The 22,396-nt window shown below is 43.5% G+C and overlaps 1 protein-coding gene across 1 annotated transcript; it reads right to left on the reverse strand.

Annotated features, from left to right (window-relative positions):
- Positions 1–1,664: 1,664 nt before the first annotated feature.
- LOC136157823 (sodium- and chloride-dependent glycine transporter 1-like) lies at positions 1,665–22,371 on the reverse strand. The gene is made up of 4 exons (XM_065919587.1): positions 22,251–22,371; positions 10,148–10,279; positions 9,549–9,773; positions 1,665–2,568 (listed from the first exon to the last, which is right to left on the reverse strand). The coding sequence occupies exons 2-3, from the start codon at positions 10,251–10,253 to the stop codon at positions 9,586–9,588; spliced, it is 294 nt and encodes a 97-aa protein (XP_065775659.1). The 5' UTR covers positions 10,254–10,279; positions 22,251–22,371; the 3' UTR covers positions 1,665–2,568; positions 9,549–9,585.
- Positions 22,372–22,396: the final 25 nt, after the last annotated feature.

Consider the following 22,396-nt stretch of genomic DNA (forward strand, 5'->3'; position numbering starts at 1 on the left):
CTGCTCTGAGTTATGGTAAACTCTGGGAGATGCCCCCATCACTCTCCATGTGCCTAGCCTTTCTCCAGCCCCAGTTTTCTGGGGCTCCTTCCATAGTTATGCAAAAAAAAAGAAAAAGAAGGCAGGATGGAGATATATCTAGGAAAGAGTAGCTTAGTAGTTCTTAGCACAGGGATGTTCCTTTCTGACCCTGCGCTGGGGCTTCTTAATCTGATGGAGGGGAGAGAAGGTGAGCATTTTTGAGAGCTTTCCATACACGATTGGAGGAAAACAGCTTCTGCAGTTGATGAGTTGGGGAAATGGCCTCTGTTCTGGAAGAGGTGTGTGAGGGCGAGGGGTCAGGTTTGGAGAGTTAGGCAACCACTTCACAGGAACCCCCATTTGTATGGAGCCCCTTCCCACTGAAGGGGGAAAAGCCAACTCATCTCCCTGTAACTTGAGACCCAAAGGAGGCAGAAGCCCTTCACACGGAAAGCACTACCGTCAGCTACAGTTGTGGCAGCCAAGCAGTCCAGGAGGGGCTTTAACCTGCACCCCAAAGGTGACATGCCCCCTTCCCCCGGTCACCCCCAGAGACAGCATCTCATCACCAAGTGGAAAGGCTTTCTGAGAGACTGTCACTTTGTTCTCCTACCCAAGGAATAGCGCACCAGTGCCCACCCAGCCCCCCAAAAACTGTTGGTTTGGTTTGATCCCCAAGAACTGACCCACCCTTCTGGCTACATTTCTCCCTTCCCTGGGAGCAGCCTGGGTTCCTCACCTCTGAGTTGGCAGCACAGAGCAGGGGGGCCCTTCCTTGAAGGCGGAAAAGCCTGGAAAACCCACCTGCTTTCTCTTTTCTCCCGTGTTGGCATGGATTTCTACCTTCTCTAACACCATATGATCTTCTCTATAGAATGCTTTATGATGTAATAATATTTATGATTTTTAAAAGAAATTTATTACATGCTGCAAAGGTCTTTTTAAACCAGTTTAGACTTAAAGCAAAAATAAATGGAAATCATCAAAATTTCATTTCTCATTAACAGTCTGAAAATAAACCAAAGGACATTAAGTGTGCATGTGTAAGTGCACACAGAAATATATATACATATGTAGACTAATACACGTGTGTATATATGTGTATATATCTTTATATACACTTGTATAACTGTATATACACACATATACCTAAAATGTGTGTATGTGTATTTACTGAAGAAACAGATACCACATTCATTTCTAAAAGCATATTCAGAGGATATCAAAATGATTCTGGCTTAAGAAAAAGGCCAGTGGAAATTCAGGTGAAATGTTCATGAATTCCCATTACTTCACCTCTGTAATTTTGCACCTTTCTGTATAAACTTTAAGTATCTTATATAGCAGCACAGATACAAAATAGTTGTCCATATTTTCACAGTTGTGGTCTAATTTATGAAATTAGAGTAACTTATCAGCTTCTTAATAGAAATGGCAAGTTTTGATATGAGTATACAGTACATAAAATATATAGTGCTATTTAAAAATATTTGGTCTCTATTTCATTTTTTGCACCAGTATGAACACTAAAATATGATCAGCTAGTGAGGTTTTTATGATATCCTGATTCTAATGCAAGAGATAGTTATTTATAGTCATTTATTTTAAAAAAAGAAAATAAGTGAATAATAATCACATTAACATTGTTTTTCCTTGTGACAACATTTTATAAGTAAATTTAAAAATACATGATGTAAACTAGGAGATGCAACAATAAAACATTACCTTCCAGAAATTATGTGGGATGTGATATGTATTATATAAAAACACTTCCATCCACTCTGGGAGAGAAAATTAAAAGTTGCCAGAGAAAGAGCTAAAAAGCTTGCTTTCATATGCATGAAATATTTAAAATTAGGAAATAAATCCTACACAAATTATGATCTACAGCAGCATTTTTCAGACTCAGGTTATACCCCACTGGCAGTTGTCATATAAATTTAGGAAGTTAAAACCAGCATTTTGGAGTAGAATAGGATAGCATAACAACAGATCATGCATATTAATGATAACAATTGTTTCCTGATTTTTTTTTTCAAAAATGTGTGTGTGTACGTGTCTGAGTGTATTGTAATACATTTCTTATTAGAGTCATGGTCAAAGATCTTTCAGAACACTCTTCTAGAATACATTTGCCAAGCTAGACCAGTTCCACTGCAGTAAAACAGCCCCAGATCTCAGAGGTTTCACACAGCAGAGGTGTGTTTATCATTTACACCAATTTCATGGAGGATCTGGGTAACTCCCCAAGACCATAGATTGCCATGCAGTGACTCAGAGATTCAGGCTGCTCCAACCTTCACCCTCAGGCTTGTCGTCACAGCACGAAGCTGTGACGGTCAGTAGGGGAGAGAAAGAACCCATGAAGACCCACACCCTCTCCTACGTTCAGTACGAAGGAGACACCCAAGTCATTTGACATACTGTGCGCTGGCCAGTCCTGGTCAATGACGCTGCTACACAGGAAGCAACTGAGAGACAACAGGACATCCAGTAGAATCCTCAGTGAGCACTGGGGTCTCTACCACAGAGCGGACTTGATAATCCCTGAAAACATATTTGTACGTATTGATTTACATGGCAACCTGTTCATGAAAAGTGTCTCAAACTGGCTTCACCCATGTGACCACACACTATTCTAGCATATCTGGAGAGGTAGTCATAAAAATACAAATATCTTACATTTATCATATTTGTTGTAAAAACAATTTTGTTTTGTCCTGTGATCCACTACTTACAAAACCCAACTAGTAAAATCTTTAAAAAGCCTGTGGCTGAAAACACATACTGAAAGGCATAGGATCCAGTCTGATCTTGTGACAGACTGAATGCTGCTTTTCAACACTTAAGTCCAAAGAATGGTTTCCCAAAGATAAAGTTTAAAAACTGATCATTCTTGGGACTACCCTGGTGGTTCAGTGGTTAAGACTTCATCTTCCAGTGCAGGGGTTGAAGGTTCGATCTCCTGGTTGGGGAGCTAAGACCCCACAAGACTCAGGGTCAAAAAACCAAAGCATACAACAGAAGTGATAGTGTAACAAATTCAGTAAAGACTTTAAAAATAGTCACATCAAAAAATATTTTTTAAAAAACTGATAATTCTTACAGACTCACTACCATGCATCATTGTTGTCGTCACTTATAAATTACAAAGAGCAGTTTTCATGAGAGCGATGCCTTCATGGGTTGGCATCACCTGAGAACCACACATTACAAAACCTTTAGGAAACGCAGCCAAGCATTTCCTATTTAAAGAGAAATGTGCATTAGGAGGATTGGTGAACGCATAGCCAGAGTAAGTTTTTGGATGCCAAGAGTCTAATCTAATAGAAATTTCCAGAACTCAGAATGCCAAGATTAGAGACACTGGCTGTAGGAAAGGACAAGGGGATTGAAAAACACTGGGAGTTTGCAGTAAACACGAGCACAGGATGGGTCTTGGGCCAGCAAAGGTGATTTGATTGTAGCTGCCATGTGGTCTTCTGTCAAAGAAAGGCCGAGTTGCGGAAGTGGAGTGGGGACGGGGACGGAGGGTGGTGGGCATGCAGCACGTGGGAGCTTAGGAAATGCAGAGTCATGATGGAAGTTGGGGACAGTATCTGAGTGCTCAGTGTAGGGGAACACAGAGGCCGGTACAGAGGGGGAGTCTAGCCTCTGAAGAGCCGACGTCAGCTGAGGACCGGGCGCAGGGAGGCCAGCCCCAGGCCTGCCACCTCCACCTGCCAACAGTGAGTCCAAGCCCACGCACAGCCTCCCAACACCTTATCCAGCTTCCCAAGGACCCTGGCACCAGGAGAGAGGGTGACCAGCACCTGGATGTCTAGGAGAGAGGCTCCCTCTCTGCTTTACAAATTAACCAACTCCTGCTTGAGTTGGTCCACTAATTTCTTGTGCATTTCATTGCCAAGAGGCCCTTTCCTTGGGTTCAAACACCTCTCTGTTGAATCTGGTTTTGAACTTATAAGGGGCCAAGAATTAAAATCTAACCTAAGGCAAATTTCCCAAGCCAGCCTGCCAGCTTCATTTTTCTTTTAGAACTTAGAAGACATGCACTGTCAATCTGGGGATAGAATAAACTGACAATGGAGGAAATACGCTCGGCCCCGGAGACGAAGACTCTAATATTCAGTCCTGGGCGGTTTGGGATGGGATGAGGGTGATTAGAAATCTCAGCCCACAGGGTTTTAGATGCCTAAACAGCCAAATGAGGCTGGGAATTCCTTAGTCCTAAAGAGAACTGTCACCAGTTCCCACGCTTCAGGACATCCCACCTTCACCATCCCAGCATGGCAGTCTCATGTCATAGTGCCCTAAAGGATGTCCTGGTTCACCCAAGAGGACAGCCATGGGCTACTCCAAGCTGGATGGAAGACAGAGGCTGCAACTTATCTTTTTCTCTTTTGATCCTATGTCCTAGAACTGGCCACAGGTGACAGATAAACTGCCAGGTTATCTGACAGACAAGCACGCTAGCATGCAGGTGAAGGTGAGTTATTGACTAAGGATGTCTCTCCTGATAGAATATACATCTCCACTCAAAACCCCATTTCTTTGGGTAAAACATAAGTCAGCATGGCTTCTATGTGGCATTTATTTGCTTTCATCCAAGCACGAGGGACCAGAGTCAATCATTTGCCATAACTGTGGTACTTAAATGATGCTCTTCATCATCAATGTGCCAAGTGCCATACAAGTTTTGAGGTGACTTCGCTAACTATGGTTCAACTACAAGTCCAGGATATAGTACTTTAGAATAAACTTGATCATAATTGTTACTTGGAGATTCTTTCTTATAATAAAGCTTTAAGTCAAGGAGAGACCTAAATGGAATTTTCCAACGTGAAAAAGAAAGGGGAAAAACCAGCAGTGAAGCCAGGTAAGAAGTGTCTTCTGATGCAAGTTGAATTTTGTATGAGACCTTGTTCATGCGTGTGCCCTATGGCAGGGATCAGCAAACTACAGCCCAGGACCCAATCTAGCCCCCTGCCTGGTATATAAATGTAAATATTCTTGTTTTGTAAATACAGTTTTATTGGAAGCCATCACACCTCTTTGCTTTTGGGTTGTCTGTGGCTGTTTTGATACTAACATGGCAGAGTTGAGTAGTTATTAATACAAAAGAGCCTGAACAGTCCATAATCTGGCAGAAAACAAAGTTTTCCAGCCTTTAACCTGTATCTCTCTCCTTGGACAGCCCCATAGGTCACCATACACACCAACCATGCTCTCTCTGTTGGGCGTGTCCTCTGGCTGCAGAGGTGAACAGGACCTCGCGGGCAACAGGCAGAAAAGTCAGGGAGTCAGTGCCCCAGAGCCACACTCACCTGGAGAAGGAGGGGGAGCTGGTCCACAGACACCCCAGCTTCCTCACCTCCTGCAGGGATGACTGAAGATGCTCTACCTGGCCTCTTCCCTGCGAGTGGAGCCCAAAGCAATAGCCCAAAGTCAGTGCAGTCTGAAACGCCACTGGAGGTATTAACAGACAGAACTGAGTATAAAGCACTATTTGTTGTTGTTTAGTCGTGAAGTCATGTCTGACTCTGCGATCCCATGGACTGTAGCCCACCAGGCTTCTCAGTCCATGGGATTTCTCAGGCAAGAATACTCGAGTGGGTAACTTTTCCTTCTCCAAAAGCACTATAAACAGAGTGTAAAGAAGCATTATCTTCTTAATTAGAAAAGCAGAAGAGACCACTAACACACCACATGGACCAAGCACCTGCATCGAACAAGCAGGCTTGCTGGATGTGGGGGATGGACACCACCCCCCCTGCCCAGAGGTGGAGAGTGAGCACCCCTGGCAGGATGCCCTGGAAGACCCAGGTCTCTGAGGAGACTGTAGTGAGGCTGCTTCTGCAGATGTTGAAAAGACTGGGGACTGGCTTCAGCTGTTGCTCAGGGAAGGAAGTGCCACGACCAGGATGAAGTAGCAAACGAAGACCACAGTCTCTCTCTTCCTGTCTTCCCTCACCCCCACCAGGGGGATGATGGCATATCAGGGACGAGACTGCAGCTTCACAGCCCTGGCACCCACCGCAGCATAGACAGGCTGGCTTGGAGCTAAGAGCCTGGGCTTTCTAATGGCATGCCTAGTCCCTGGGATCACCACTCTACAAACCACCAGCGCCTGAGATCTTGTTTAGGGTCTGCTCTGGGGGCAATCCCACCTAACTGAAACCTCCATCAATCCCCACCTTGATATCAAACTTCCTTCACTGGAGGTTTTCTTGGGGATCTCTGGGGTTGCAAGAACAGAAACCAACTCTGACTCATATAGACACGGAAGCTGCATATCCAAAACAGGCAGTGTAGCAGTCAGAACTGAAGGGAAGCCTAAAGAGCCAGCCTGAACCAGCCTGGAAAGGGACAGAGGCTGTAGTGAGGCCCGGGGCCGGGAGGCACAGTGGGGACCGTGGGGACCACATCAGGACTCCCCAGTCACAGGGTGGCTCCTGCATGTTCATCTTGGCTCCGCTGGACTCGAATCTCCTATTGCAACAGTGGGTCTGGTTTGGGGCACTTGCCCACCCACAGGGAGAGAAAGGTGGGGTGTCTCGTGGGTCCAATCAGGGCTGTAACTTATGTGAAGGAGCAGCTCCTCAGGACAAGATCAGGGCTGCCCCCACCCAGCAGTGGGGAGGGAGGGGTGTTTGCTGGGCAGATGCCAACCAACCATCTCAGATTGTTCCTCCCAGAAGCTGACTCTGACAGAGGAGTCGAGGTCAAGTCATTTATTTGGAGGGAAGCATCTTTATGTAGGGAAGCAGGCAGTGGGACAGGAGAGGAGGGGTCCCATTCGGGCCACAGGGATGAGTGGGTCTCTCCACCTGCATCTGCAGCCGACACCCACTGGGGACCATGTACAACAAGCCTCGGGGTGGTCCCAATGGAAGGGCAAGAGAGCTGGGGTGTCCATGCACCCCAATGGCATCTCCATTCTAGATGAGGGCTGCTCCTGGAGGCCCACTACTGCCAGCCTGCCCAGTGTGTGGATTGAGCTCCTGGGGCTGCAGGAACCCCTGGCAGAGTCACACATGCCTGCTTCGCTGCTTGTGCCTGAACCAGACACATGGGGTTCCTTATTGTTGGGTTCCTTATTATTCCAGAAATGTGCCAGGCACACTCCCACCTCAGGGCCTTTACACATGCTCTTCCCTGTCTGGCGTACTCTTTCCCCAGACCTCCACACGTCCACATGGATGTGAGATCTGTGCAGGCACACAGGGCCCCGTGCTTAGAAGGGCCTTGTGCTTGGTTTAGCGTCCTGTCATTGCCATCTTGAAATTCTGAACACATCTGAACAAGAGGCATGCCCAATAAGCATTTATGAATGGGTGAATGAATTCACATCATGGAAAATGGACTGGGAAGTATAAAGCGGAGTATCTGGAGGGGGACTGGCATGGCTGTTGCAGTTGTCCAGGCTAGAATTGATGAGCAAGAGACAAACGATTGAGCCTCAGTCTTCTCATCTTGAAAATGGGCATCCTAATTTCAACCTATGATGATCTGTAGGTAAATTTAGAAAAATACAGGCTCCTTTCTTTCCCCTCTTTCAGTGAAGACTTCTCAGTATAGCTCATAGGCTGTCCTATAATCTTAGCTCTTTTTACTTTTTTCCCAACTCAGTTCTCAAACCTCATGAAAGCATGTTTACACCTTGTGATGGGTGGTCAGCCTGCTCCCTCACGGGACAGTGTTGCCAGGTCCGGGTTTGTCTGTTCAGCTCACCCCACTGTCAGACTCCCAAGCACCTTAGCAGGACTCTTCTGCCGCAAATCTTCCCCTAGGCTGCCCTTCACATTGTGACCTGCAGAAGGCGCCGACCAACACATCCCTCTTCTGCCAAACTCCTGCCTCTGGGTTGGTTTGCTCAACAGGCATCATCAGGGTGAGAAACTCTTCAGGCTCTCAGTCCATGTGGGAACCAAACATAAAGGGATGAATAAGATCCACGCCCTCCTCCCAGGAGTGGCTCCTGGACCCTTGCAGCTGTGCTTTCCAATCTTTTTCCCTCTGGGACATGCAGAAGAAAATAGTTTGGGCCCATGGGGCAAATAGACAAGGTCACTCAAAGCTGAAGGCAGCAGGGCTGGAGATTCTGGGCTGCCCAAGCCCAATCGTACTGGTACACTACTTAGGTAGGGCACATCGTAAAGTTATGAAGTTATGATGCCCAGTTTCAAGTTGTGTTGGGAGGCTCTGCCTTCCAGAATAGCCACCGGGTCTTACTCCTAAGAGGTGAGAGAGGTGATTTACTTTAAGCACCAGCATTCAAAGGAAAGAACCCATTCCTTGCTCAAAAGACTCTCTCAAACCTTTGTCTAGTTACATATGTTAAACTGGTAGTGCTTTGTATTATTTTCTTATTGCAAGAGCTCAGCATACAATACAAGGGTTTAGAGAGTTTGGAAGGCTAATCTTCTGAACTCTAACTTTCTTTTTATGGCACCATATTTAGTGTTTGGTTTTGGTTTTGGTCCATGTGCTTTTGAGAGCAAACAACTAACTGAAAAACTCTCAGAACCACACATATTTACAAGTTGGCTTTCACATAACATCTCTGGACTTATTTTGCATTATTTTTTAATGTCCCCAACCAGATGGTAAACGCCTTGAGAACAGGAAACTCTCATCTATTGCACTGCATCTCCAGCAGTGGCTATCACTGTGCTTACTGAGTACCCGTCCCTGTTCTTAGAGATTTCTGCTACATCTTTACCATAACAAGAATGATGTTGTAACCACTCCCACTTAATGGATGCACAGTTGAGGCGTAAAGAGGTTTGGTGACCTCACAAGGCCAAGCTGCTATGCAGCACAGCCAGGATCTGAGTGAGGTCTGTGTGGCTCTAGAGCTGGCACGAAGACACTGAGAGTGGGGTGCTGGGATCCAAGTCCCATCGGGCGTCAGGTGTCTGCTGGGGAGATGAGGGCTGGTCCTGAGCTTTGGGCCTGCCTGGCAGGCATCAGATCAGCTCTCAGAGGACTCTAAGTCATGCTGTAAACACGTGGTGAGGGCAGGGAAGGCTGGAGACCAAGGGTGGGCAAAAGGCAGACGTGGGCTCAGAAATCTGCCCTGGCAACTCTTCTCCCTTTAGAGGAGTCAATCTTTCTCTTGATTTGCTTTGTTCACTTGTACAATGGGAACATTTTATAAAACCGGCACACACTATCTAATAGGGTTGCTGTGGGGCTCAAATGAGATTGTGCAGCTTTCCAAAGGGTCGCTGGAGACTGTGGACCCAGAAAGTCACCCCTCTTTGCCCCGACCCTCCTCATCTGACCTGCCTGACTGCTGGAGCCTCAATGCTGCTGTGTAAGGATGAACACAAACTCACAGAGCCTGTGTGACAGCCTCTCCCGAAGTGGGCTGCGAGCTCCTTACATTTCTTCCCACACCCCTGCCTTGCTCCACTCCTGGCGCCCTCCCTAGACTGCAGACCACTGCCCTTCGGCGAAGAAGGAGGGCTGAAGACAGGCTCCCAGGGTAACCCCCAGAAACCCAGGTCCCATGGGGGCCTCACCTCCAGTGCTCCTCGCTGGGGCTTGCCCTCTGGAGGCTCAGGCTGAGTGCCTGAGAGACACGACCGAGCTGGACAGGGGGCTGCAGACTCTTGAGGTGGAGTCATCCAGCATGCTCACGCGGTCGGAGGGGTTCCAACCGCTATTGCAGTAGGAGGTGATGCAGACGAACACGCTGTAGTACATTCCCATGTATGTGGACACCACCATCCTGCCGTAGCGCACACCTGGGGGAGAGGAGGGGTAGGAGCAGCCTCACTCACCTAGCTGAAGGAGGCGAAGCTCATTCTGAAGGGTCTAAGGGGCAGGCTTTCGTTGAGGGCCACAGAAGGGGCAGGTCAAAAGTCTTGGCAGAAGCGAGCTAGGGGCTGAGTGGGAAAGCGGGCGAAGGGCTTTTGTGTATGCACGTGGTCAGAGAAGAGGGTGGAGGCCAAGTAAACAATGGATCCCAGCATGTGTCCCTGGCCTTGGCCATTGATGTGGACCTGGGGTCAACACCCGGGTTCCATAGGGGTTGGCAGTCTTTATACAGATGGGGGAGTCAGCACGGCCCCCAGAGGCCCGTGTGTGTGTGTGTGTGTGTACCCCATCCGGGCCTCACCTTTGAACATGGGGCTGATCCTCCAGACCCCCAGGCAGCTCTGACTTGCAAACTGGCCAAAGGAGAGTTCCACCAAGAAGAGGGGGATCCCGCAGAAGATTAGCATGATGAAGTAGGGGATCAGGAAGGCTCCTGGTGGGCAGGGAGAGGGCTGGGTCAGGGCCGGCTTTGGAGGAGCCCACCCTCTTTCTGCCCAGAACCCGACAGCAGAACCTTTGCAATCGGCTGCGCTTCCAGGAGGGTGTGCCATGCCCTGAACTGGAGCCTCAGTCTGAGGCACACTGCTCACAGCCTGTTTGTGAACTTGACATGGGTTCCCAGGAAATCTGCTCTGAGCTGAACCCAGGTCCTAGAGCTGCCATGTTTGGGTGGGAATTGATGACTTAGCCAAGCAATTTCACATACATGAGCTGATGGGGTCCTCAAATATCCCCCGGCTCATTTCAGGGGTGGCTGTTGAAATGCAGGGGGTATAAAACTGAGACTTGGGAGGTTGGCTTGCTTTCCTCTCTACCTTTTCTCCCCTCGAGGGGTCAGATTGCCAAGGTCAGGGGGTAAATCAAATAACTGAAGCTGCTTCTTTGAATTTGCAATTCAACATGTAATTTCACCACAGGACTTGGTAAAAAGAGGAATTAAACCTCTGTCTTTAGATTTACAGTCTAATGCTTCACTCAGCCATTTTACCTATGTTCATCAACCGCTGATTATTTTCAACTAATCTCAAAGACATTGATACCGTGTATTTAGTATTTGGTGCCTGAGCAGCCATAGTAGGAACAGCCCTAAGACAACTGATTTGTGCTGAACTGGGTCAACCTGGGACCCTGCTCGGAGATAATCAAATTTTACATACTTGTAACTGCACATGTGTTTGTAATAATTTTCTTCATAGTAATGCCAATTATAATTGGAGGATTTGGCAATTGACTAGTTCCCCTGATAATTGGTGCCCCTGATATAGCATTCCCTCAAATAAATAATATAAGTTTCTGAATGCTCCCTCCTTCTTTTTATTACTTCTAGCATCATCTATTGTTGAAGCTGGAGCAGAAACAGGCTGAACCGTGTATCCCCCTCTAGCTGGCAATCTAGCCCACACAGGAGCTTCAGTGGACCTATTTTTTCCCTAAACCTGGCAGGTGTCTCCTCAATTCCAGGGGCCATTAGTTTCATTACAACAATTATTAATATAGAACTCACTGCAATGTCACAATACCAAACCCCTCTGTTCATGTGATCTGTACTAATCACTGCCGTACGGCTACTTCTCTCACTCCCTGTCCTAGCACCCGGATTACAATACTATTAACAGACCAAAATTTATATACGACTTTCTTTGACCCAGCAGGAGGCGGGGACCCTATTCTATATCAACACTTATTCTGATTCTTCGGATACCCTGAAATATATATTCTTATTCTACCTGGGTTTGGTATAATCTCTCACATCGTAACCTACTATTCAGGAAAAAAAGAGCCATTTGGATATGTGGGAATGGTCTGAGCTATAATATCAATTGGATTCCTAGGATTTATCGTATGAGCTCACCACATATTTACAGTCGGAATAGACGCTGACACACGAGCCTACTTTACATCAGCCACTATAATTATTGCCATCCCAACTGGAGTAAAAGTCTTTAGTTGATTAGCAATACTTCACGGGGGTAACATTAAATGATCACCTGCTATACTATGAGATCTAGGCTTCATTTTCCTTTTTACAGTTGGAGGTTTAACTGGAATTGTTCTAGCCAACTCTTCTCTTGATATTGTTCTCCACGACACATACTATGTAGTTGCACATTTCCACTATGTTTTATCAATGGGGGCTGTATTTGCTATTATAGGGGGATTTATTCACTGATTTCCACTATTCTCAGGATATACCCTCAACACAACATGAGCCAAAATCCATTTCGTAATTATATTTGTAGGTGTAAACATAACCTTCTTCCCACAACACTTGCTACAGTTGTCCGGTATATCACGACGCTATTCTGATTACCCAGATGCACATACAATGTGAAATACCATTTCATCTGTAAGCTCATTTATCTCTTTAGCAGCAGTTATACTAATAATCTTTATTATCTGAGAAGCATTCGCATCTAAGTCCTGACTGTAGACCTGACAACAACAAACTTAGAGTGACTAAATGGGTGCCCTCCACCATATCATACATTTGAAGGACCTACATACGTCAACTTAAAGTAAGAAAGGAAGGAATCGAACCCTCTATACCTGGTTTCAAGCCAACATCATAGCCACTATATCTTTCTCAATTGAGAGGGGTTAGTAAAACATTATATAACTTTGTCAAGTGACAGGTGAAAACCCCATATACCTCATATGGCCTACCCCATACAACTAGGTTTCCAAGATGCAACATCACCTACCATAGAAGAATTACTACACTTTCATAATCACACACTAATAATTGTCTTTCTAATTAGCTCGCTAGTACTCTACATCATCTCATTAATGTTAACAACAAAACTAACTCACACCAGTACAATAGACTCCCAGGAGGTAGAGACAGTCTGAACTATTTTACCAGCCATTATCCTAATCCTAATTGCCCTCCCATCTTTACGAATTTTATATATAACAGACAAAATCAACAACCCATCCCTTACAGTAAAAACTATGAAACATCAGTGATATTGAAGCTATGAATACACAGATTATGAAGACTTAAGCTTCCATTCCTATATAATTCCAACATCAGAATTAAAACCAGGAGAACTGACTATTAGAAGTAGACAACCGAGTTGTATTACCAACAGATATAACAATTCATATATTAGTTTCTTCTGAAGATGGACTACACTCCTGAGCCGTACCCTCCTTAGGACTAAAAACAGACGCAATCCCAGGCCGCCTGAACCAAGCAACTCTTATGTCAACTTGACCAGGCCTGTATTACGGACAATGCTCCGAAATCTGTGGATCAAATCACAGCTTTATGCCCACTGTTCTTGAACTAGTACCACTAAAATATTTTGAAAAATGATCTGCATCAATACTATAAAATCGTTAAGAAGCTAAATTAGCACTAGTCTTTTAAGCTAGAGACTGAGGGCATAATACTCTCCTTAACGACATGCCACAACTAGATACATCAACATGATTTACAATAATTATATCAATATTTCTGGGTCTCTTTATTATTTTCCAATTAAAAATATCAAAACACAGTTTCTATCTTAATCCAGAACCCACGTTAACTAAAACACAAAAACAAAACACCCCTTGAGAAACAAAATGAACGAAAATCTATTTGCCTCTTTCACTACCCCAATAATTCTAGGCCTCCCACTCGCTACCCTTATCGTTATGTTCCCTAGCCTACTATTTCCAACATCAAATCGACTGGGGAATAACCATCTTATTTCCCTCCAACAATGAGTACTTCAACTTATATCAAAACAAATAACAGGAATTCACAATGCCAAAGGACAAACATGAACATTAATACTTATGTCTTTAATTTTATTTATTGAATCAACAAATCTTTTAGGTCTATTACCCCACTCATTTACACCAACCACACAATTATCAGTGAACCTGAGCATGGCCATTCCCTTGTGAGCAGGAGCTGTAGTCACAGGCTTCCACAACAAAACTGAAGCATCACTTGCCCACTTTCTTCCACAAGGAACACCAACCCCATTGACTCCAATACTGGTCATTATTGAGACTATCAGTCTTTTTATTCAACCAATTGCCCTAGCCGTGCGACTAACAGCCAATATTACTGCAGGACATTTACTAATTCACCTGATTGGAGGGGCCACACTTGCACTAATGAACATCAGCCCACAACAGCCCTCATCACATTTATTATTCTAGTCCTACTTACAATTCTTGAGTTTGCAGTAGCTATAATTCAAGCCTACATATTTACCCTCCTAGTCAGCCTATACCTGCATGACAACACATAATGACACGCCAAACCCATGCCTACCACATAGTAAACCCGAGTCCCTGACCTCTCACAGGAGCCCTATCAGCCCTCCTAATAACATCTGGTTTAATTATATGATTCCACTTCAACTCAACAATCTTATTAACACTTGGCCTAACAACAAATATACTTACAATATATCAATGATGGCAAGATATTATCTGAGAAAGTACTTTCCAAGGACACCACACCCCAACTGTCCAAAAAGGTCTCCGTTATGGAATAATCCTCTTCATTATTTCCGAGGTCTTATTCTTCACCGGGTTTTTCTGAGCATTCTATCACTCAAGTCTCGCCCCAACACCCGAATTAGGCGGTTGCTGACCCCCAACAGGCATTCGCCCACTTAACCCTTCAGAAGTCCCACTACTTAATACCTCCGTCTTACTAGCCTCAGGAGTTTCCATTACCTGAGCCCATCACAGCCTTAGAAAGGGAAACCGTAACCATATACTACAAGCTCTATTCATTACTATTGCACTAGGCGTCTACTTCACACTACTACAAGCCTCAGAATACTATGAAGCACCTTTTACCATTTCAGATGGAGTTGACGGCTCAACCTTCTTCGTAGCCACAGGCTTCCATGGCCTATATGTTATTATTGGGTCTACTTTCTTAATTGTCTGCTTTTTCCACCAACTAAAATTTCACTTTACTTCCAACCACCATTTTTTTTTTTCGGCTTCGAAGCTGCTGCCTGATATTGACATTTCGCAGACATAGGATGATTCTTCCTCTACGTATCTATCTATTGATGAGGCTCATATTCTTTTAGTATTAACTAGTATACCTGACTTCCAATCAGTTAGGTTCGGTACAGCCTGAAAAAGAATAATAAACTTTATACTGGCCCTCCTGACCAACTTCACACTAGCCTCACTACTTGTTATCATTGCATTCTGACTTCCCCAATTAAATGGGGAAATTAAATTTTACTCAGAAAAAACAAGCCCATATGAATATGGGTTTGACCCCACAGGATCAGCCCGCCTACCTTTCTCCATAAAATTTTTTCTAGTGGCTATCACATTCCTTCTTTTTGACCTAGAAATTGCACTCCTACCACTACCATGAGCCTCACAAACAAATAACCTAGGCACAATACTCACTATAGCCCTCTTCTTAATTTTACTACTAGCCGCAAGCCCAGCTTATGAGTGAACCCAAAGGGATTAGAATGAACTGAGTATGGTATTTAGTTTAAAGTAAAATAAATGATTTCGACTCATTAGATTATGATTAAATTCATAACTACCAAATGTCTTTAGTATATATAAATAATACCATTTATAGTATCCCTTGCAGGACTGTTAATATACCAATCCCACCTCATATCATCACTCCTATGCCTAGAAGGGATGATACAATCCCTTTTCGTAATAGCCACCCTAATAATCTTAAATTCACATTTCACCCTAGCGAGCATGATACCTATTATTTTACTAGTCTTTGCAGCCTGCAAAGCAGCACTAGGATTATCATTACTAGTAATAGTATCAAATACACATGGTACTGATTACGTACAAAATCTTAACCTATTTCAATGCTAAAATATATTGTTCCCACAGTAATACTTACACCCCTGACCTGATTATCAAAAGGCAGCATAATCTGAATTAATTCTACAGCTCATAGCCTATTAATTAGCCTCACAAGCCTTCTCCTTATAAATCAGTTTAGCGATAACAGCCTCAACTTCTCATTATTATTTTTCTCTGACTCCCTGTCAACACCACTATTAATTCTAACCATATGGCTTCTTCCTTTAATATTAATAACTAGTCAACACCACTTATCAAAAGAAAGTCTAACCCGAAAAAAACTACATATTACCATACTAATTCTATTACAACTATTTCTAATTATGACCTTCACCGCCATAGAGCTAGTCCTCTTCTATATTTTATTTGAAGCAACACTGGTCCCAACGCTCATTATTACTACCCGATGGGGGAATCAAACAGAACGCTTAAACGCTGGCCTCTACTTCCTATTTTACACACTAGCAGGCTCTCTTCCACTACTAGTCACATTAGTCTACCTCCAAAGTACAATCGGATCCCTAAACTTCCTAATGCTTCAATACTGAGTACAACCTTTATCCAACTCCTGATCAAATGTTTTCATATGACTAGCATGTAGAATGGCCTTTATAGTAAAAATACCACTGTACGGCCTCCACCTTTGACTACCCAAAGCCCATGTAGAAGCCCCCATTGCAGGCTCCATAGTCCTTGCAGCAGTCCTACTAAAACTAGGAGGATATGGTATACTATGAATCACAATACTCCTAGATCCATTTACCGAATTCATAGCATATCCCTTTATTATATTATCCCTATGGGGCATAATTATGACCAGCTCAATCTGTCTTCGCCAAACAGATCTTAAATCACTAATTGCATACTCCTCTGTCAGTCACATAGCACTTGTCATCGTAGCCATCCTCATCCACACACCTTGAAGCCATATAGGAGCCACAGCCCTAATAATTGCTCACGGCCTCATCTCATCTATACTTTTCTGCCTAGCAAACTCTAACTACGAACGAATTCACAGTCGAACAATACTTCTAGCCCGAGGCCTGCAAACATTCCTTCCACTAATAGCCACCTGATGACTCTTGGCAAGCTTAACTAACCTAGCTCTCCCCCCAACAATTAACCTAATCGGAGAGCTATTCGTAGGAATATCCACTTTTTCACGATCCAATATTACAATTATTCTAATAGAGCTAAATATAGTAATTACCGCCTTATATTCCCTATATATAATAATCACAACACAACGAGGTAAATATACTCACCATATCAATAACATTTCACCCTCCTTTACACGAGAGAACGCCCTCATATCATTACACATTTTACCCCTATTATTATTATCACTGAACCCAAAAATTATTTTAGGGTCCTTATACTGTAAATGTAGTTTAAAAAAAAATTAGATTGTGAATCTAATAATAGAAGTTTATTACCTTCTTATTTACCGAAAAAGTATGCAAGAACTGCTAATTCTATGCTCCCATGTATAACAACATGGCTTTTTCGAACTTTTAGAGGATGGTAGTAATCCGTTGATCTTAGGAACCAAAAAACTGGTGCAACTCCAAATAAAAGTAATAAACCTATTCTCTTCCTTTACACTAGTTACCCTATTTTTACTAACTATCCCCATCATAATGACAAGCTCTGACAATTACAAGACCTCTAACTACCCACTTTACGTAAAAACAACCATCTCATGTGCCTTCATCACTAGTATAATTCCCACAATAATATTCATTCACACAGGCCAAGAAATAATTATCTCAAACTGACACTGACTTACAATTCAAACTGTCAAACTATCACTTAGCTTTAAAATAGACTATTTCTCGATAATATTTGTCCCAGTAGCATTGTTTGTCACATGATCCACTACAGAATTTTCAGTATCATATATACACTCAGACGCTAATATCAACCAATTTTTTAAATACCTTCTCTTATTTCTCATTACCATACTCATTCTCGTCACCGCAAATAATCTATTTCAATTATTTATTGGCTGAGAAGGCGTTGGAATTATATCATTCCTACTAATTGGATGCTGATATGAATGAGCAGATGCAAACACAGCGGCCCTGCAAGCAATTCTATATAACCGCACCGGTGACATCGCTTCCATTCTAGCAATAGCATGGTTTCTCATTCATCTTAACGCCTGAGACTTTCAATAAATCTTTATATTAAATCCAAGTGACTCCAACATACCCCTAATAGGCCTCGCACTAGCTGTAACCGGAAAATCTGCCCAATTTGGTTTACATCCATGACTACCTTCTGCAATAGAAGGCCCTACCCCCGTCTCAGCACTACTCCACTCAAGCACAATAGTAGCAGCAGGCATCTTCCTATTAATCCGCTTTCACCCACTAACAGAGAACAACAAATTTGCACAGTCCGTCCTATTATGCCTACGAGCTATTACCACTCTATTTACAGCAATATGTGCCCTCACCCAAAATGATATCAAAAACATTGTTGCTTTTTCTACATCCAGTCAACTAGGCCTTATAATAGTAACAATTGGCATTAATCAACCCTACCTAGCATTTCTTCACATTTGCACCCATGCTTTCTTCAAAGCTATACTATTCATGTTCTCCGGCTCTATTATCCACAGCCTAAATGACGAACAAGATATCCAAAAAATAGGAGGCGTATTTAAAGTCATGCCATTTACCACAACAGCCCTAATCATTGGTAGCCTCGCACTAACAGGAATGCCTTTCCTCACTGGATTCTACTCTAAAGACCTGATTATTGAAGCCGCTAACACATCATACACCAACGCCTGAGCCCTCTTAATAACATTAATTGCCACCTCTTTCACAGCCATCTACAGCACTTGCATTATCTTCTTTGCACTCCTGGGACAACCTCGATTTCCAACCTTAGTAATTATCAATGAAAGTAATCCCTTTCTAATAAACTCCATCAAACGCCTAATAATCGGAAGACTTTTTGCAGGATTCATTATTTCCAACAATATTCCTCCAACAACTATCCCAAAATAACAATACCCTACTATCTAAAAATTAATACCCTTAGCAGTAATGATCCTAGGTTTTATTCTAGCACTAGAAATTAGTAACATAATCCCAAACCTAAAATTTAATTCTCCATCAAATGCCTTCAAATTCCCCAATATACTAGGATATTTTCCTACGATCATACATCGCCTGACTCCCTAAATTTAATAATAAGCCAAAAATCAGCATCCTCTTTCCTAGACTTAATCTGACTAGAAAATATTTTACCAAAAACAACGTCACTTATCCAAATAAAAATATCAACCAGTCACAAGCCAAAAAGGCTTGATCAAACTATATTTCCTCTTACCTAGTCACAATTATCATCAGTACAGTTCTATTTAATTTCCACGAGTAATCTCCATAATAACTACTACACCAATTAACAAAGATCAACCAGTCACAATAACTAATCAAGTACCGTAACTATACAAAGCCGCAATTCCCATAGCCTCCTCACTAAAAAACCCAGAATCCCCTGTATCATAAATAACTCAATCCCCTAAACCATTAAATTTAAACACAATCTCCACTTCCTCATCTTTCAACACATAATAAACTATCAAAAACTCCATTAATATACCAGTAATGAACACCCTTAAAACAGTCTTATTAGAGACCCAAATCTCAGGATACTGCTCTGTAGCCATGGCCGTTTTATAACCAAAAACTACTATTATTCCCCCTAAATAAATCAAAAATACTATTAAACCCAAGAAAGACCCACCAAAATTTAATACAATACCACAACCAACCCCACCACTCATAATTAAATCCAATCCCCCATAAACAGGTGAAGGTTTTGAAGAAAATCCTACAAAACCAAGCACAAAAATGATACTTAAAATAAATACAATGTATGCTATCATTATTCCCGCATGGACTCTAACCATGACTAATGATATGAAAAACCATCGTTGTCATTCAACTACAAGAACACTAATGACCAATATTCGAAAATCTCACTGACTAATAAAAATGGTAAACAACGCATTCATTGACCTCCCAGTCCCATCAAACATCTCATCATGATGAAACTTCGGTTCCCTGCTAGGAATCTGCTTAATTCTACAAATCCTAACAGGCCTATTCCTAGCAATATACTATACATCCAACACAATAACAGCATTCTCCTCCCTCACTCATATTTACCAAGACGTCAATTATGGCTGAATTATCCGATACATACATGCAAACGGAGGTCAATATTCTTCATCTGTCTATTTATACATGTAGGGCGAGGCCTATACTATGGGTCATACACCTTCCTAGAAACATGAAACATCGGAGTAATTCTTCTATTCACAGTGATAGCCACAGCATTTGTAGGATACATCCTACCATGAGGACAAATATCATTCTGAGGAGCAACAGTCATCACCAACCTCCTCTCAGCAATTCCATACATCGGCACAAACCTGGTCGAATGAATCTGAGGGGGCTTTTCAGTAGATAAAGCAACCCTAACTCGATTCTTTGCCTTTCACTTTATTCTCCCATTTATCATCGCAGCACTTGCCACAGTCCATTTACTCTTCCTCCATGAGACAGGATCCAATAATCCAACAGGAATCCCATCAGATGCAGACAAAATCCCATTCCACCCTTACTATACCATCAAAGATATTCTAGGTGTCCTATTTCTAGTTCTTTTCCTAATACTATTAGTATTAGTTCACACCAGACTTGCTCGGAGACCCAGATAACTACACTCCAGCAAACCCACTCAATACACCCCCTCATATTAAGCCTAAATGGTACTTCCTATTTGCATATGCAATTCTACAATCAATTCCCAATAAATTAGGAGTCCTAGCCCTAATCTTCTCTATCTTAGTTCTAATTCTTATACCCCTACTCCATACATCTAAACAATGAAGCATGATATTCCGACCATTCAATCAATGCCTGTTCTAAATTTTAGTAGCAGACCTACTAACACATGAATCGGAGGACAACCAGTCGAACACCCCTTCATCATCATTGGACAACTAGTATCTATCTTATATTTCCTCATTATTCTAGTACTCATACCAGTTACTAGCATAATCGAAAATAATCTCCTGAAATGAAGACAAGTCTTCGCAGTATACTTAAGACACTAGTCTTGTAAACCAGAAAAGAACTAACCTCCCTAAGACTCAAGGAAGAAGCCATAGCCCCACTATCAACGCCCAAAGCTGAAGTTCTATTTAAACTATTCCCTGAAACATTATTAATATAGCTCCACAAAAATCAAGAACCTTATCAGTATTAAATTTTCTAAAACCTTTAATAATTCAACAGTTTTGCACTGAACAGCCATGCTATACTCAACACATCATTAATTACACCCTTTATGCATAGCAATATACATATACATGAAGTAGCATAAGCTACTTCATGCGCGTATAGTACATAAAATTAATGTATTAGGACATATCTATGTATAACAGTACATTATACTATACATTATACTATATGCCCCATGCTTATAAGCATGTACATGCTATTATTAATAGTACACAGTACATATAGTCATTGATCGTACATTCAGTCAAATCCGTCTTTGTCAATACGCATATCCCGTCTCCTAGATCACGAGCTTAATCACCATGCCGCGTGAAACCAACAACCCTCTCGGCACGGATCCCTCTTCTCGCTCCGGGCCCATAACTTGTGGCAGTAACTATTTAATGAACTTTATCAGACATCTGGTTCTTTCTTCAGGGCCATCTCATCTAAAAGCGCCCATTCTTTCCCCTTAAATAAGACATCTCGATGGACTAGTGACTAATCAGCCCATGCTCAAACTGTGGTGTCATACATTTGGTATTTTTACTTTTGAGGGGGATGCTTGGACTCAGCTATGGCCGTCTGAGGCCCCGACCCGGAGCATGAACTGTAGCTGAACTTAATTGCATCTTGAGTATCACCATAATGGTAGGCACGGGCATCACAGTCAGTGGTCACAGGACATAACCATTACTTCACGCTTCAACTTTATACTTCTTCCCCGCTCCCATTTATCCGCCCCCCCCTTATATATATTTCAGTCTGTCCGCTGAGAAGAGGCCCCTGAACCACAGGAAAAGGCAGGGGCGCTTTCGAAGCTGTAGCACCACCTGGAGAGCCCCGATTCCTCGAAGCGTGCCTTTGCCTTAATCCGGGTGCGAAGTGTCGGGAGCGGCCGTTAAGTCAACGGCTACTGTGGGCCTCTCAGCTGGTGTGGGGGCGGTTACGCCGCCACTGGCCCCTGCCTCGAAAATATCCGTGCGCCCAGGTCCCCGCCCCCTTACCCCGCCCCGGGCCGGCTCCGGCGGTGCGCGGCACCAGGTAGAGGTGGGCACCCCGGGCTACTCGGCCCATGCCTACTGCCTTCCGGACCTCCCTAAGCGCATCTAGCATGACGGTTGGGGTGGGAAGGACGCATATTCTTCCCGGGAGAGCAGCCACCGGAGAACACCGCGGCCGTACCCCTTCTCAAAGCCGGGAGCCACAGACAAGGGTCCGAGGGCACCCAGACTCCCTAGCACGGCTTCCCAGGACCTTTGGGCGCGCAGGAACCCTCACCCGACCGGCGAGTCAGCGGGCAGATAGGGAGGCAGGCCGCCTGGAGGTTCCGGGTGTCTGTAGGCCCCGAGCACGAAGACCCAACTGGCGCCTCAAACGGCGACTCAAACGGACGCTCAGGTTCCCGCGCTACCCAGAGTGCTCTG

Source organism: Muntiacus reevesi, chromosome 2 (assembly GCF_963930625.1).
Source record: "Muntiacus reevesi chromosome 2, mMunRee1.1, whole genome shotgun sequence".
In the NCBI taxonomy this organism is placed as follows: domain Eukaryota; kingdom Metazoa; phylum Chordata; class Mammalia; order Artiodactyla; family Cervidae; genus Muntiacus; species Muntiacus reevesi.

What these genes read in the sequence shown, in the direction of transcription:
- LOC136157823 (XM_065919587.1), bottom strand. Translation starts at nt 10,253, where the DNA reads ATGCTAATCTTCTGCGGGATCCCCCTCTTCTTGGTGGAACTCTCCTTT. An exon ending in GATCAGCCCCATGTTCAAAG is followed by an intron (nt 9,774 to 10,147) that starts GTGAGGCCCGGA and finishes CCTCTCCCCCAG; the next exon opens with GTGTGCGCTACGGCAGGATG.